General features: G+C 47.9%; 1 protein-coding gene across 4 annotated transcripts in view; it reads right to left on the reverse strand.

Annotated features, from left to right (window-relative positions):
• Positions 1-17,011, reverse strand: part of LOC308110786 (transcription factor COE3) — a 146,471-nt gene that overhangs the window by 19,561 nt on the left and 109,899 nt on the right. For all 4 annotated transcript variants that reach the window (XM_080465358.1, XM_080465355.1, XM_080465356.1 and 1 more), the window contains exon 11: positions 4,688-4,776. In XM_080465358.1, the coding sequence (XP_080321484.1) occupies positions 4,688-4,776 (89 nt within the window). The remainder of the gene's footprint in view (positions 1-4,687; positions 4,777-17,011) is intronic.

Genomic DNA, 17,011 nt, shown 5'->3' on the forward strand with positions numbered 1-17,011 from the left:
AATGATGTGGGACACGGCGCCGGGTTAATTCCATTCAGAGGCGGCCGATTGAAATTCAGCTCATGAGTCGGATGGAGCTCATTATTCTCAATGAACACCGGAAGAAATCCGCTCATTCATGAAGTGGGATGGAATTCTTTTAAAAAAAAAACTCCCTGAACGGACGGGTGGTGCCCCGCGAGGCCGGACGGGGGTCAACGATCAGAGCTGAAGGTGCGCTGGCGACGCGGCGAACGCGATTAAACTGCTCTGTACGGGTCACCAGTCACACACACACACACACACACACACACACACACACGCACACACACACACACACACACACACACACACACACACACACACACACACACACACACACACACACACACACACACACACACACACACACACACACACACACACTGCCTCACTATACCAGGTTTTATTAGCAAATATTGATGCTTAACTTAAATTCCTTCCGATCAAGTTGTTGTTTATGTTAAAGTTTTTGCATAAAATAAAGAGAAGTCGTTAATACTTTTAAGTCTCTCTGCTGAACGACGCTGCGTCGTAACTTCTTAACAGTTTTCATTTGCGTTAGCGAGGGTATGCTAACAGAGTATGCTAACAGTTGAGTTTGCGCCGGGTGTCTTCGCCTCAGTTTTTTTGTTCTAGAGTCGCGCTCCGCGTTGAGGTTAACGCTATCGGCCCGCTCGCCGCTCCCACAATCCCCCGCCCGACGCCTACGACGAATCAATCAGCCGCCGGCCCGTCGCAGCCGTCTCGCGCCAATCGCGGCGAGAGCGCCGGCTGCAGGTGAAAGCCAAAGAGAAGTGACAGCCGCTTTAACCCGCCGCTGCTCGGGCGCCGTCCCGTCACCTCGCCGGGCGCCGCTTTTCCTCGCTGATTCCAAAACGTCCGGGAGGGGAAACGCAGTGGCAGCGTATTGAGTTTTCTTTGAATAAATAAATATTTAACAGACAGATGGAGGCGCGCTGGAGGAGGAGGAGGGGGAGGAGGAGGAGGAGGAGGAGGAGGAGGAGGAGGAAGGTGCTTGACGTTCCACTCTGGCTGCAAATCAGACCATCAAAGGTCCAGACAATACACGCTCACTATTAGTATCAATTTACAAATAAACTACTTTTTTGGTGACTGGATCTCCGATGTCAGATTTTGATAAATGGTTTCAATTTGGCAGCTGCTTTGGAGTGTCAGAGTCCATCTGACGCCGCCGCCGCCGCCGCCACCGCCGCCACTGCTGCCTCTGAGAATCTGCCTCAGTTAGCGGCCTCGCAGCCGCGATAATCTCTTCATACTAACAGGACACCTGACGGCTGCTCGCGCCGTGTGTGTGTGTGTGTGTGTGTGTGTGTGTGTGTGTGTGTGTGTGTGTGTGTGTGTGTGTGTGTGTGTGTGTGTGTGTGTGTGTGTGTGTGTGTGTGTGTGTGTGTGTGTGTGTGTCTTCAGCTCAGATCTTAAAGGAGCCGTCCTGTTTTGTTGATCAAATAAGTTTAATCAACTTTTTTTTTTTAATCACTTTTTTTTTCTTCACGACCTAAAATTATCTGCAGAAACTCTAAATGAAGTATTACTTCACGTTCAGAAACTTCAGAATAGTTTTTACCTCATTATTGGTAATTCCTAGAAAAAATGTTGAAAATGCAAAAATCAACAAAGGAAACGGGCCAGAATCAGCAGTATCGGAGCAAGAATAAATCCCATCTGGGAAAAAATCATTAGAATTTAACTAACAACCTGATCTCAAACCAGTCCAGAACCAGAGAACTGATCTCAAACCAGTTCAGGACCAGAACCAGAGAACTGATCTCAAACCAGTCCAGAACCAGAGAACTGATCTCAAACCAGTTCAGGACCAGAACCAGAGAACTGATCTCAAACCAGTCCAGAACCAGAGAACTGATCTCAAACCAGTTCAGGACCAGAACCGGAGAACTGATCTCAAACCAGTCCAGAACCAGAGAACTGATCTCAAACCAGTTCAGGACCAGAACCGGAGAACTGATCTCAAACCAGTCCAAAACCAGAGAACTGATCTCAAACCAGTCCAGAACCAGAGAACTGATCTCAAACCAGTTCAGGACCAAAACCAGAGAACTGATCTCAAACCAGTCCAGGACCAGAGAACTGATCTCAAACCAGTCCAGAACCAGAGAACTGATCTCAAACCAGTCCAAAACCAGAGAACTGATCTCAAACCAGTCCAGAACCAGAGAACTGATCTCAAACCAGTCCAAAACCAGAGAACTGATCTCAAACCAGTCCAGAACCAGAGAACTGATCTCAAACCAGTCCAGAACCAGAGAACTGATCTCAAACCAGTTCAGGACCAGAACCAGAGAACTGATCTCAAACCAGTCCAGGATCAGTCCAGATCCGCTGCCGCAATGAAACCGTAATGGAACCGATCACTACCATCTTAAACATCAGACTGTTGAAAAGAGAGAACAAAACTCAGAACCATGAAGTCCAGAACCAGCTGGTCAACGAACTGAAACAGTTGAACCGGTTCAGTCTTCATCCAGGCCAGAAGAATCAGAAACCCCCCCAGAGTGTCCTGCTGTTTGCACTTTGTTCTGAGGCCCGTTCACACCACAACGTTCCACATGACAACACCTAACCCTAACAATGTAGTTAGTCTGCCGGGCCACCGGAGGGCACTGTCGCTTGTTTTAGTAATGAAACCACACAGACGTGTGCAGAGAACAATAAACTAGAAACCTGAAGAACCCGACGTTCTTCTGGACTGCTGAGGAATCAGATGCTACCAGGGGAGAATCTCGACTCTAAAACTGCTGATCTGGACGATAAAACTAGACTACGACCACGAGTCAAACCGCTACGGGTCGGCCATGTTTGTTTACAGGCTCATGAGCAGAAGGAAATCTTTTCGACAGGAGGGACGGACGGGGGAGGAGCTCCTCCATCAGTCTCTGCAGGAGAGAAAAGCGACCGTGAAAGAATCTTTCCGCCTCGGGAGCCGAGATCAAAACTTTGCAGATACAGTGGATCAGAACACCGGTGTCGTGTAAACGGACGCCCCGACAGACGGTTTCAGAAAGCTTAAAGAAACTCTGGAAAGCTCAACAAAACCCTCCGAAAGCTTCAGCCCTCAGTGACATTAAGCAGAAAGCCTCTCGGTGCTGCAGAAGCTGCAGAAGCTGCAGAAGCTGCAGGAGTTTACAGGCAGACGATGCAAAAAAAACTGCAAAATCACCCAAAGCAAGTTTAATCTTCCACAAAACAACAGAACTGCTTCAGCTGCTTTTTTTAAACGGAAGTTTTTAGTTTCTTTACTGAGGAAGATGAAGATCCTGACAACTCGAGGAGCTGATTCACATTTCTTCAAGCTAAATGTTTATTCGAAATAGAACATTTTCTAGTGTTTTAAAGATTTTAAATCACTCAGTTTTAACAGTCTATTACTTAAATAAACCTCCAAACAGCATCGATTCCTGTTGTAGAAAGTTAAAACGATTATTTTCCCAGAAACAAAAGTATATCAAGAGCTATTTGTAGATAATTCACATTTACTAAAAGAATTTGGTGTTTTTTCGATAATATAGTACAGTTACATTTACATATTACAAAATAATAGTGCGAGGGTTTTTTTTTTTGGTTTTTTTTGTTTATTCCATCAAGTTTCTTCCTGCTAAAAACTCTCTCCTCTCCACGAGAATATATATGTTATTATAATAAATAAACTATAGTTTTAGAGTTTCACACACACAAAAGAAAAATCTACATTTTTTGGATTCATGGAGAAAAGTTTTTTTTTTCACATTATTTCATGTTGGAACTAGACTGAATCAGTTTTTACTGTTAAAGGTTCAATGAACTCCAGTTCAGTTTGATCCCACATAAACATTCAATACTCTGAAGTATTTCACACAGTATTTCCACGGCCAGTTTACTGACGATTGAAGAGAAGAGTTGAGTTGCAAGCAGCGGGAACGACGCCGCCGTTACCAGATACGTCGTCAGTTAAAGGGTTAAACCTTTGAACACGCAGTCACATGGGCTGTTTAAACTCACAAGTTCAACCTTGAAGAAACCCCCAAAAAAACACACAACCTTCACATGCAGAAACGCCTCTGAGCCAGACTCAAACCGGGGACCTTCCCCGGGTGAAGCGCCGCTGCAAACCGCTTCACCACTGCAGGCAGGAAGTTGCTTCACCACCAGCTTCTATTCTCCTTTCAAACCCAAAACAAACATTTCTTACAAATCCAGCCCGATCAGCTGCCTCGCCGCGGCTCTCCAGCACCATGCCAGCGACTCGCCGCCCTCCTCCTCCTCCTCCTCCTCCTCCTCTTCCTCCTCGCCAGCGGAGGGGGGAAACAGCGGCGGGATTTGCTCCCATAAACAGCTGTTTCCTGTTTGAAGGCTCAGAAACAATCTGCCCCGCTGGCAGCGAGCGGCGCCAGGAGCTCGCCGAGCAGAACCAACAAATCCAATCAGGCGGCTCCAGTTCGGTCCTGCGCCACATTAAACACCTCCAGAAGCCCCCGGCTCGTGCCGGGCAGGTGGTCCACGCCGTCCGCCGAGGGACCGGCGGCCCCCCGCATGCGGCCGTAACCCGGGTTAACCAGAGGCCCGTCGGCGGCAGCGCTGACTGACGGCTGCAGTCTGGGTGGAACGCTGCTCCTCGTCCCACCCCCGACCTCCGAACTGCACCTGGACTGACCTTAGGTAACCTCTCGGGGTCTCCGGGGTGGCGAGGGATGACCTTCTGTAACCTCTGGAAGCCGTAGTCGATGGTGGGCTCGTTCAAGGCTGCAGGAGGAAGAAAGAGAGAGAAAAATAAACCGTGGTTAATATTTGGCTTCTCTGTGTCACGTATCGTCTTCGTAGTCATGATTTGCTCCTTTTTCTTCTTCTATTGTCTTTTTATGGTGATTCTGTGTCTCTTATTTGTGGCTGGATGTTTGTTTATGGTCATTCTGTGCGTCTACATTCCCTACATCACCTATTACGAGTAACTTTTGGTCCCAATAGTGAATTCAAGCAGCTGAGATGAGTTTTATCTGCTTCACTCTTCATGATGGAGCCAAGAGATCAGGAGAGACCATGAAGGTTTGTGATACTACTCCTCCATAATGAGAGGAAGACGTGGTTCAGGCGTCTGATGAAGGCCACCTTTACAAGTACCAGAGTTTCCAGGATTCTGATTGGCTATCATGCTTCTCGTTACACTGCCCCCTGCAGGCCTGGCTGCTCATAGCAGCTCTAAACTATTAGTATATGCGGGTCCATGTCAATGAAGTTTTTTTTGTAAACGCAGAGGGGAAATACCCACTTTTGTAAAAGCCCAGGTACGTGTAAACGTGGCCTCAGACGCCCCCTGCTCACCTGATGAAGGTCCAGCAGTAACACAGCCGGCGTGTCTCTATGTCTTATCAGACACTGGCTTAGATTAGATCAGTGGTTGAGTTTAGGTTGAACATGTGTCAGGCTCACCAGGTTTTGCAGTTTTACGTTTACGTAACACCTAATCCGTTGAAAAAAAAAAAAATAAGGAGAGCGTTTCCACTGCAGCAGTGAACACACCGACCATGATGTAGTTAGTCTGCCGGGCCACGGGAGGGCGCTGTTGCTTGTTTTAGTAATGAAACCACAGAGAACAAGAAGCTATAAACGTGAAAATATTGAGAGAACCCGACATCCGTATGGACTGATGAGGAATCAGTTACTTTCAGCGGAGAGTTTCAAGTATTAAACTACTGATTGGGACGAAAAAACTAGAATGAGAACGCAAGTCAAACCACTACGGGTCGGCCATGTTTGTTTACAAGCGCATGTATTTTCAACTTGAGGGGAGCGCCTCCATCAGTCTCTGCAGGAGGGAATCGCAACGGTGAAAGAATCTCTCCACCTCGGGAGTCGAGACAAAAACACCGGGGTGTACACGGACCCTCCAAAAGTGAAGAAAGTTTTCCGTACACACTCGTATTCATCGTGTAAACGCGGCTTCAAAGTCGATGTCATCGTCACGACACATGGAGGTGGCGACCGGGAAGTGGTGAGGAGGCACAGGGCCGTCTGGCCTTCGTAACGCCACCATGTGGACTCGGCGTAATAAAGATGGATGTGTGTGCTGCTGGTGTGAAGGATCATTGATGGAGTCTGGACATTCACATCCTCATACCCCCCCCACCCCCACCCCCACCACCACCCCCACCCTCCTCTCCGTCGTCGTACGGAGCCTCAGCCCTCTCTGTGATCTCCAGCTTCTCTCTGTTGGTTCTCATTAGCAGTGAGCGCTAACGCACGGGGCGAGCAAGCAGCTTGTCTGCTCATCTCTCTCTCTCTCTCTCTCTCTCTCTCTCTCTCTCTCTCTCTCTCTCTTATCTCCGCTGCTGTTTATTTATTAAGCATGAGACCTCACACTCCACCTCTCCTCTTCCTCCGCCGCTAATTCAATCCCACCTCTCCTCAGCCGAGCCCCTTTCTCTCCTGCCTCTTCTTTTCCACTCATTCACCTCCACAAACAATCTGCCTCCCTCCTCCTCCTCTTCATCCTCTGAGCCGAGCCGAGCCGCAGAAACACCCGGAAATGAGTTCGGGGAGATACTTCTCCATAATCAAGCCCATTAATCATAAAAGGCTGTCAAATTTGACTTTGGGGACAATTTGTCAGCCGATCTTGCCCACTCCGCTTTTGTCACCGTTGGCTCTTGTATCCTGTAAGGATGATTGACACACCAAATGCCGCTGAGTAGAATAGCTAGTTTGCGCTAATATGCATAACCGCGGGTTTCATGAATAAGAATAAGGCTGTGATACGGCGGCACAGAGGGGTCTCCTTCAAAGGGCCCCGCCGCCGTTTGTCGCCGGCGCTCCAAATAGATGTTATTACCATTATAACAATATTTGTTTTCTTTCCCCGGGAATGGGCGACCGCGAGCTGCTAAATCAAATTTGTCGGAGCCCGTTTCAAGCGGCGGCGGAGGAGAAAAGAGGGCTTTCAAGGCTGCGACTGGGGTGGGGAAGATATCTGAAGGGTGACAGAGCGCTGAGGGACGAGGCCCTCGCCGCAGCCGCTGCCATGTTGGATTTCTTTGGCGAGAGGAAGCAGGCTGCGGCCCTGAATACATTACCTCCGCCTGCTGCTGCTGCTGCAAGCCCAGATTCATTGTGGGATTCCAGAGAGACTTTTTGGGTTGGATGCAGCGGAGCAGCGCGGGGATGAATGGAGATAATGCAAGCGAGACGACTGGAGCAGCAATCAGCGGCGAATCCCAAACCGGATCCTCTCCCGGCACCACGAACATACATCGCAACTTATAGAACAAGAGCCAGGCTCAATGGGAGCTGCTGCAATTCAATAAAGTCCCATTTACACTCAGAGAGGAGGAGGAGGAGGAGGAGGAGGAGGAGGAGGAGGAGGAGGAGGAGGAGGTGTGATGTTCAACTCTCCATCTGCATCACAATTTACTTTGATTTCCAAAGCGGTAAAAGGACAAAGACACAGAAACAAACCCGCAGAGCCGGTTTCCTTCAAATATCTCATCTGATCCCAAACCCACCTGGAGCCTTGAAGCTGATCTTCATCTTCAACCAGCGCTCACCCTACTGGGCCTCTGATTGGCTAATGAATACATGACATGTACTAACAAATAATGACTGGTGACAATATCTGAATGAGCCAATTTAGAAGTAGAGTTGGCGGAAAAAGTATTTGTCAACAAAGTGAAGCTGAACTCCATATAATTTCCTTACTGTGATGACGCTGCTTCTCCTCTGGCTCTGATTGGCTCGTGCCTTCATGAAACGGGAGAGCTCGCCAAAATGATTGGGTAGATTATTCATGACGAGCCAATCAGAGGCCAGAGCAGGACCGCTGATTCCTTCACCATCCTAGGAAAAACAAAACGACGAGCTTGTTTTGTTTACTGACTGAACCATGTGAATCATTTTGAATGAGGAGGAGGAGGAGGAGGAGCAGGAGGAGGAGGATGAAGAGGAGGAGGAGGAGGAGGAGGAGGAGGAGGTGGTGATGGCTGCTCCTTCACAATAGGAGAAAAAACTCATCACAGATGGCGGACGACACAAAGATGGAGGTTTTTAATGAACCTCTGGACAGGCTTGACTCCCCCCCCCCCCCCCCCCCTGAAGAAATTAAGCCCATTACTTCTCCTTATTAAAATCTGGCTGCCCTTTGACCCCAGCGCCCCATTGGCTGCCTGCAGGGCCCCCGCTTCTCCTCCCGGCCAATCGATAGCGGGCTGCCTCCCCGCAAAGAGCTGCAATAATTGGGAGAGCAGCGGCTGGCAGCACGAACCCTGACCCCCCCTCCCTCCGCTGGCCCGCCTCCCCCCCCGCAGCCTCCCCCGCCCCACGCATTACACCGCCCATATGAAGACAGATTGCCTGATTTAGTGTAAACATATGCTGCAATTCCAGGCATCAGTGCCACTTTCTCCATCGTAATTTGTATTGATTTTCTCCCCTGCTCTTCTTTGTGTGCGAGGAGGCCGCTGCCGTCGCTCTCTGCTGCTGTCTGAGCCTTTTTATAAAGCCGAGAGCGAGCGCAAGGGAGATAATTCAGAGGTGAGAGCAGGAGAGGGGCCATTCTTTATATATTTAATCAGTATTTATCGCTCTCCCTCTCTGCTCGCTGTGCGAGTGATCAAACGGCTGGTCGGCGTCCCGCTGAGCGGCACGCTCTGTTATTAGGTGACTAAGTGACTGAGGAAAGGGAGGAGGAGGAGGAGGAGGAGGAGGAGGTGAGGAGGAGGAGGAGGAGGAGGAGCAGGAGGAGGAGGAGAAGGAGGGCGGGGGTACGGGTGACATGTTGGAGTAATTCCTGGACAGCAGATTTGAAGCTTCAGAGGAGAGGAGCAGCTTGCGTCGCCTCCAGAGGGTAGAAAGTGGAAGTGAGTCGACGTTGAACAGATTCTAATGATCGACGGCGTCTAAACAATATCTGAGGAATCGGAAAGTCGGGAGAAAATAAAAAACAGTCTGGCGTCCTGGTTTGGCTGATTTTAGGCTCTTCGACCGCCATCACTCCTCATGTGATAGAAGAGTTTCTATGGAATTTTTAAGCCTAAACTGACCTGGTTGGTTTTCAACATGTTTTGGGGTTTTAGTTCCCTCAGTCTAATTCCCTCGCTCTAGTTCCCTCAGTCTAGTTCCCTCAGTCTAGTTCTCTCAGTCTAGTTCCCTCAGTCTAGTTCCCTCGCTCTAGTTCCCTCAGTCTAGTTCCCTCAGTCTAGTTCTCTCAGTCTAGTTCCCTCAGTCTAGTTCCCTCGCTCTACTTCCCTCAGTCTAGTTCCCTCAGTCTAGTTCTCTCAGTCTAGTTCCCTCAGTCTAGTTCCCTCGCTCTACTTCCCTCAGTCTAGTTCCCTCAGTCTAGTTCTGTCGCTCTACTTCCCTCAGTCTAGTTCCCTTAGTCTAGTTCTCTCAGTCTAGTTCCGTCGCTCTACTTCCCTCAGTCTAGTTCCCTCAGTCTAGTTCTCTCAGTCTAGTTCCGTCGCTCTACTTCCCTCAGTCTAGTTCCCTTAGTCTAGTTCTCTCAGTCTAGTTCCGTCGCTCTACTTCCCTCAGTCTAGTTCCCTTAGTCTAGTTCCCTCGGTCTAGTTCTCTCAGTCTAGTTCCGTCGCTCTACTTCACTCAGTCTAGTTCCCTTAGTCTAGTTCTCTCAGTCTAGTTCCGTCGCTCTACTTCCCTCAGTCTAGTTCCCTCGCTCTAGTTCCCTCGCTCTAGTTCCCTCAGTCTAGTTCCCTCCCTCTGGTTCTTTTAGTCACATTCTTCTGTTCAGAGCCTCGACTGGTTTCAGTTTTGTTGCCATCGTCATTTTAAACCGTTTTCTTTTCAGATCTCTGCTGGTGGAATGTGTTCCTGGTTTATCGACACTATTTCTGACCTGGAGTATGTTTATACACGTGTTTCAGATTTTAATTTGACTCAGGAGTTAAGAATGGTTTTCAGGTTTTCTTGGCCTGAACTCAGCTTGATTGATTTATTTTGTTAAATAATGTTTTGTTTAAGGTTTAGACCCGCTTCTTTTATCATGATCAAGCTGATGTGAGACTTTATATCTTTTGATTTTCATCAGTTTGTGGTTTGATTCTTGTTTTGTCCATTTCACACTGGTATTTGACCTGCATCTTAACCTTTTTATAGACTATATTGAAGATGTTTGGAACTATTTTCAGATTTAGTTTGTTTTTTGGTTTTCGTGGCTTCGCTTCACATTTTTCCCTTCTTTTCTTTTTTTTTTTACTGGTTTCTTGTTTTTTTTTCAAAATGGTCCAGGCCTGCTTTGTGTTTGGTTTTTAATTGTTTTGGACTATTTATGAAATGACTGTTCCTGATATGTTGTTGTTGTTGTTGGATCAGCGGCTCCCCTCTGCAGGCTCGTTACCGCTCTCGCTCTCCCCGGCTCCCACAATGCAGCGGGGTTCCACGCTCCACAGGAGCATGTACACATGTTTACATCGTCCTCCTCACAGCTGTTTACATTTATTTGTCTCGCACTCTCGCTGTGAATCTGTTTTTCTACGCCACTGCTTTGTACATATTTACCAGCCGGAGATGAAACCTGGGGGCCATACCCGCACCCCCCCCCCCCCCCCCCCTCCCCCCTCCTCCTTCTGATGGCCTTGTTGAAGGCGCAGTCATGTCCCCGCTGAGCGGCTGGACTTTATGAGCGGCGGAGGCCCTGCGTGGCTTCTTCCTGTATCACACTTATCATTTCAAATAGATTCCATCTCATATGCCAGCCGGCGACTCCCCCAACGCCTCTCCAATACGCGCCGCAATCTCCCATCTCCCCCTCCGCTGTTTGATTGATGTGGGTCAGTGGCGGCGTTTGGCCCCGCCGCCCGCCGATGGCGGCCGCTGATGAGCCCAGGCTGACAGATGTACGACACGCCGCGCCTGAAGTGGACGGCCTGATTTGTTTTGCTGCTTGTCAAGTAGCCAACTAGCGTCGCGCAGGGCGGCAGCGGCAGCGGCAGCGGCAGCGGCTGCCATAAACCCGCCACGCATCCGCTCACCGGCTTATCGATCTGCTGCTTTATCGCCCCGACTTCAATTCATCACTCAGTCATCACCGCAGAGACACGACAACAAGCAGGAGACACGACAACAAGTAGGAGACACGACAACAAGTAGGAGACAAGACAACATGTAGGAGACACGACAACAAGCAGGAGACACGACAACAAGTAGGAGACACGACAACAAGTAGGAGACAAGACAACATGTAGGAGACATGACAACAACCAGGAGACATGACAACAAGGAGACACGACAACAAGTAGGAGACACGACAACAAGTAGGAGACAAGACAACAAGTAGGAGACACGACAACAAGTAGGAGACAAGACAACATGTAGGAGACATGACAACAAGCAGGAGACACGACAACAAGTAGGAGACACGACAACAAGTAGGAGACAAGACAACATGTAGGAGACACGACAACAAGCAGGAGACACGACAACAAGTAGGAGACACGACAACAAGTAGGAGACAAGACAACACGTAGGAGACATGACAACAACCAGGAGACATGACAACAAGGAGACACGACAACAAGTAGGAGACACGACAACAAGTAGGAGACAAGACAACAAGTAGGAGACAAGACAACATGTAGGAGACATGACAACAAGTAGGAGACAAGACAACAAGCAGGAGACACGACAACAAGTAGGAGACAGGACAACAAGTAGGAGACACGACAACATGTAGGAGACACGACAACAAGTAGGAGACACAACAACTGGTAGGAGACATGTCAACAACCAGGAGACATGACAACCAGGAGACACAACAACATGTAGGAGACACGACAACAAGTAGGAGACATGACAACAACCAGGAGACATGACAACCAGGAGACACGACAACATGTAGGAGACATGACAACAAGTAAGAGACATGACAACCAGGAGACACGACAACATGTAGGAGACATGACAACATGTTGGAGACATGACACCAACCAGGAGACATAACAACCAGGAGACACGACAACAACCAGGAGACATAACAACCAGGAGACACGACAACAACCAGGAGACATAACAACCAGGAGACACGACAACAAGTAGGAGACACGACAACAACCAGGAGACATGACAACCAGGAGACACGACAACAACCAGGAGACATGACAACCAGGAGACATGACAACCAGGAGACATGACCACAACCAGGAGACACACTGCTGCCTTTTGTTTACACTCATCCCACTGAATGGAACCGCTTTACAAACGTCTATTTGATTTTCAATATCGTGAATCTTTTAATAAAAAAAATTTTTCTTTGTGTCTTTCGTGGCATTTATATGTTTTTTTCTAGTTTGGGGATTGTTTTTTTGTTTTTGGCTTCAGTTCAGACGGGATTTGGAGTATTATCCTGGAGTGTTTACACTCTTTTCAGTCAAATTCATTCTCTTGCTAAACTGGTTCCTTCACTGGTTTCTAATCGTTGGACTGGCTTTAGTCCAGTTCTGGATTCTTTAGACTGAATTCTCTGTTCATGACTTTGTTTTGGGGGATTTGGGGTTTATTTGTTTTAGTACTTTCTTGTTTGAAGTTTGCATTTGACCTGATTTTATCGCTGGTTTTATTGTGAAAAAATTTCCACTCAATATAATTAGGACACTTTTTGGTTTTATTTGTTGTACCATGCTATATTTCACTTTGTGTGCACTGCTGATGATAAAAGCTCTTGAATTGTGACTGTGTTTGTTCACCTACTGCTTTCAAAGGCTGCCCTTAAGATTCACGATGTTTATTCATGCATTGCATTAATTCTTTAACGTTTAATTTTCTGACTTAGCATTAAGTTAAAACACTGCAGGCTGTAAATAGCTTTCAGCATGTCGGTTATACACTCACAGATAAGTGCTTGTGCAGCAGATATTTACACAGACGGGCTTTTCCCATTGAATTCTGATGTTTGTATGGAACTTGAGATGAATTGAGTTTCTTAAGTGGAGCTACAATTTGTAAAAAAAAAAAAAAAAAAAATAGAATCTTCAAAAGCCCAAAAGGGAGGAGGAAGATCCTCAGATAACACAAACACCAGTTAAAGTGAAACACCGGCTGCGATGGCTGTCTGGAGGTTTGATTTTAACTAAATGAGAAAAATATGTCCGACTGAAGATGGATCTGCTGAGGACTGATCAGGCCTCCTCACACCTGAGGTATCCTCGCCGCGGCGCCTGCTGGGACTCGGAGACAGAACAACACCCACTTCCCTTCTGCTTCCTCCGCCGAGAGCCGCCGCTGACGCAACGCCCCCTGTGATTAGAGCCGACATCCGCCCAGATCCAGCATGTTAATCAGCGAATAATTACCTCCCTGTGATGAGCGCCGGGCGCCGGGGCCGACGGGAGGAGGAACAGTGCCTTAAAGAAATAGGCCCCCCACCTGAGAAGTTATTATTTTCTGGAGTGGCGGTCGAAAATGCCCCCGCAGAAGCGGCTAATTACCCGACATTAGTTCCACAGGTCCCCGTTGTGTAAGTGGAGCGGCGCCGCGGTGCTCTTTGATATCTGAAACATCTCTGCTGAGAGTCGGAGATTCCCCCGGCGGAGGGCACAATTCTGCTGTCTATTAAAAGACGACAGCCGAGTGGAGATCAAAGGCGAGCACGAGGCGCCGACACGGCTCCTGTTGTGTCAACACGGGTGTGTGATCAGCCACACGCCACCAACACGCCTGCTGGCGCGTTACACGCCGCCAACGCCCTCCAATCTATTCATTTTGCCACAAACACGCCTTCTGGCAAAGCGAACGTCTACCAGCAAGTCCATACCTTAACACGTTAACACGTTAACAGCAAGTCAGATCACACGCCACCATCACACCTCCAAACACGTCACACGCCATCACTACACCTCCAAACACGTCACACGCCATCACTACACCTCCAAACACGTCACACGCCAACACGTCACACACCATCATCACACCTCCAAACACGTCACATGCCATCACTACACCTCCAAACACGTCACACGCCAACACGTCACACGCCACCATCACATCTCCAAACACATCACACGCCACCATCACATCTCCAAACACGTCACACGCCACCATCACACCTCCAAACACATCACACGCCACCATCATATCTCCAAACACGTCACACGCCACCATCATATCTCCAAACACATCACACGCCAACACGTCACACGCCACCATCATATCTCCAAACACATCACACGCCAACACGTCACACGCCACCATCATTTCTCCAAACACATCACATGCCAACACGTCACACGCCACCATCACACCTCCAAACACGTCACACGCCACCATCACATCTCCAAACACATCACACGCCACCATCACACCTCCAAACACATCACACGCCACCATCATATCTCCAAACACATCACACGCCACCATCATATCTCCAAACACATCACACGCCACCATCATATCTCCAAACACATCACATGCCAACACGTCACACGCCACCATCACACCTCCAAACACGTCACACGCCACCATCACACCTCCAAACACGTCACACGCCACCATCACATCTCCAAACACATCACACGCCACCATCACACCTCCAAACACGTCACACGCCACCATCATATCTCCAAACACGTCACACGCCACCATCATATCTCCAAACACATCACACGCCACCATCATATCTCCAAACACGTCACACGCCACTATCACACCCCCAAACGCGTCAGGGATGTCTCTCTCACACACGTCATAACACTCCTCACTCCTCCCGGCACATCGTACAACAACAAACCTCTCAACACGTCTACCACTGATTACACGTCACTATAATAACTGATCTATTCTAATAAATGACTAGAAACCAGCCAGTTTCATTCCAGGTTCCACCTACGATACACGGACTCACTATTTGCTTTAGATCACAAGTACAATGTAAAATAACATAAAATAAAGAAAAATGGACAGACTCATTCAGCTCAACATGTTTTTAGATTTTCAATATTGAAAAGGTAAATCAGGACTACGAGGCTGGACCAAACTGACTCATGTATTTTTCATGAATTTTGAGCTTTAACAGTAAAATTCCTTGTTCCCAGACGCATGAATAAACATTTCTAAACGGAAGGCTTTCTGCTGATCGTAACAACAAGACAGCTGATCTCGTCCTCTCACACACGGATTAATTGATTATCAGTTATTATCATTATTCTTTCGGTCCCCTCGCCCTCCCCCTCGGAGGCCTGAGCTGTCTGTCAATCACAGTTTAAAGTTCATGAAATTTCTATGAGCATCGATCGCAGCGCCGGCGAGTGGAGAGGAGGGCGAGGGTGTTAGTGACTCCACTGATTGATCCAGTGTCTCGCTTTGAATTTCTCCTCTCGCTTCAACCTCTGCGCCGACAACAAATCACCACGCCGACAAGCTGAGCTGCAGGTACGACTCCTTCAATCCTCAGGTTTCCTTCGAGTATCCGACAGTGTTCACACTCATCAGACGGATGAAACACCGAGCAGACCAGGGCGACAGCTCCACATCCACCAGCTATTATCCTTCTATTATCTGTTGGACGCTCTCGAAACTGAGTTTCCAATTGAATGGACCTTCTATAGTGGTTCCTATATTGAGAGCTGCTTTTCTTGAGGGTGTTGAAGGTGCCTGCGTTTGGCTTCAATTTCATGTTTCAGCAAAGCAGTGGCAGCGTCTACATGGTTGATTTCTTCTCATCAGTCGGACTGAATTCTATCCGGTTCTCAGATCAGAAGACTGAATGAAGTAATGCGAAAGTTGTGCCGGTTTATGTGACCCGATTTATTTCAGTGGCTCAATCCCATGATGCTTTGCACTGTGATGTTTGGGACATTCGTACAGAATCCCGTGAACTTCACGTCCGTCAATCCTTTTTTATTTTCAAGTCTTTTATTATATTTAAAAGAATTGTAGTTTTCGGCGCCGACCTGATTTTCTTTCAAACTCCACACCGGGATGTTTTCCTTCTCTTTTCTCTAAGAGTATCTCTCCAGGTCTGTAACCACTCTTTCACCCCCGGATGAAACAGTGCAGAAGATGGATGGATGAACATTGAGGTTTGGTTCTTTGTACGTTTCCTTCCTCCTCACTTAGAAACAGGTGGAGGACATCAGTGGAGGACATCAGTGGAGGACATCAGTGGATCATCAGCGTCAGTGACGGTCGGAGAGCCGAAGCTTCAGGAAAACTTTCTGAGCAGCGGGAAACGAGGTGGAAGCTTTCCCTCGCTCGCTCCCTCCCTCCCTCTCTCCCTCTCTCTCTCTCTCTTCCTCCCCCTCTTCTTCCCACAGCTGAAGCGCCGCTCACTAATTGACTTCTGAATTTTTATTGTTTAATTACTGTCACAGTAACACATGGAGGCAATTATGTGCAGTGGGCTCGGGCTCGGCTTACAGCAGCAGAAGGAAACAAAAGCAGGAGGAGGCCGGCGCTCGTCTTTTACAGCTCCACTCAGCGCCGCGTTCAGAAGACCCGACGCTCGTTTCTCAGCGCATAACTCACAGTTCTACATCAAAACTTGCAGTTAAGTCTGGAGAAAAAAAAAACAGCGACTCAAGTGTCACTTTTCTATCCGGTCTCTTCATTCCAGTCGGTCTTGGTTTTATTGCTCGGTAAATGATGTTGTTATTCGCCTTGTTTATGACAGTAATTTGAGTTATTGCAGTTAATTATGACGGATTCAGCCTTGATGTTGAGCTATAAAACCGTGTTTCATTTTCACTGATTGTCTCTTTATCTTTGCTAAACGTTCAATCTCAGTTTTAGCATTTTTACTCTGAAAATAAAACGACAGGACGTAATCATCAGATCGGCTCTTTAATCCAGTTTTCATTTTGCTGGTGTAATCGTGATGTGGTGACCCTGGCGAAAACATTCACTTTTTACTTATTTTAGTTGGTTAATTAAGTGATTTGTTTGTCAGGTCACATTGATTTTATTTTTTTTAATTTCAGTTGGTGGACTGGTTGCTTGGAGATTCACTGATTAGTGGGCTGGTTGGTTGGTTGGATGGTTGGTTGGA

The sequence above is a fragment of the Lipophrys pholis genome, assembly GCF_963383615.2.
Source record: "Lipophrys pholis genome assembly, chromosome: 6".
NCBI lineage: Eukaryota > Metazoa > Chordata > Actinopteri > Blenniiformes > Blenniidae > Lipophrys > Lipophrys pholis.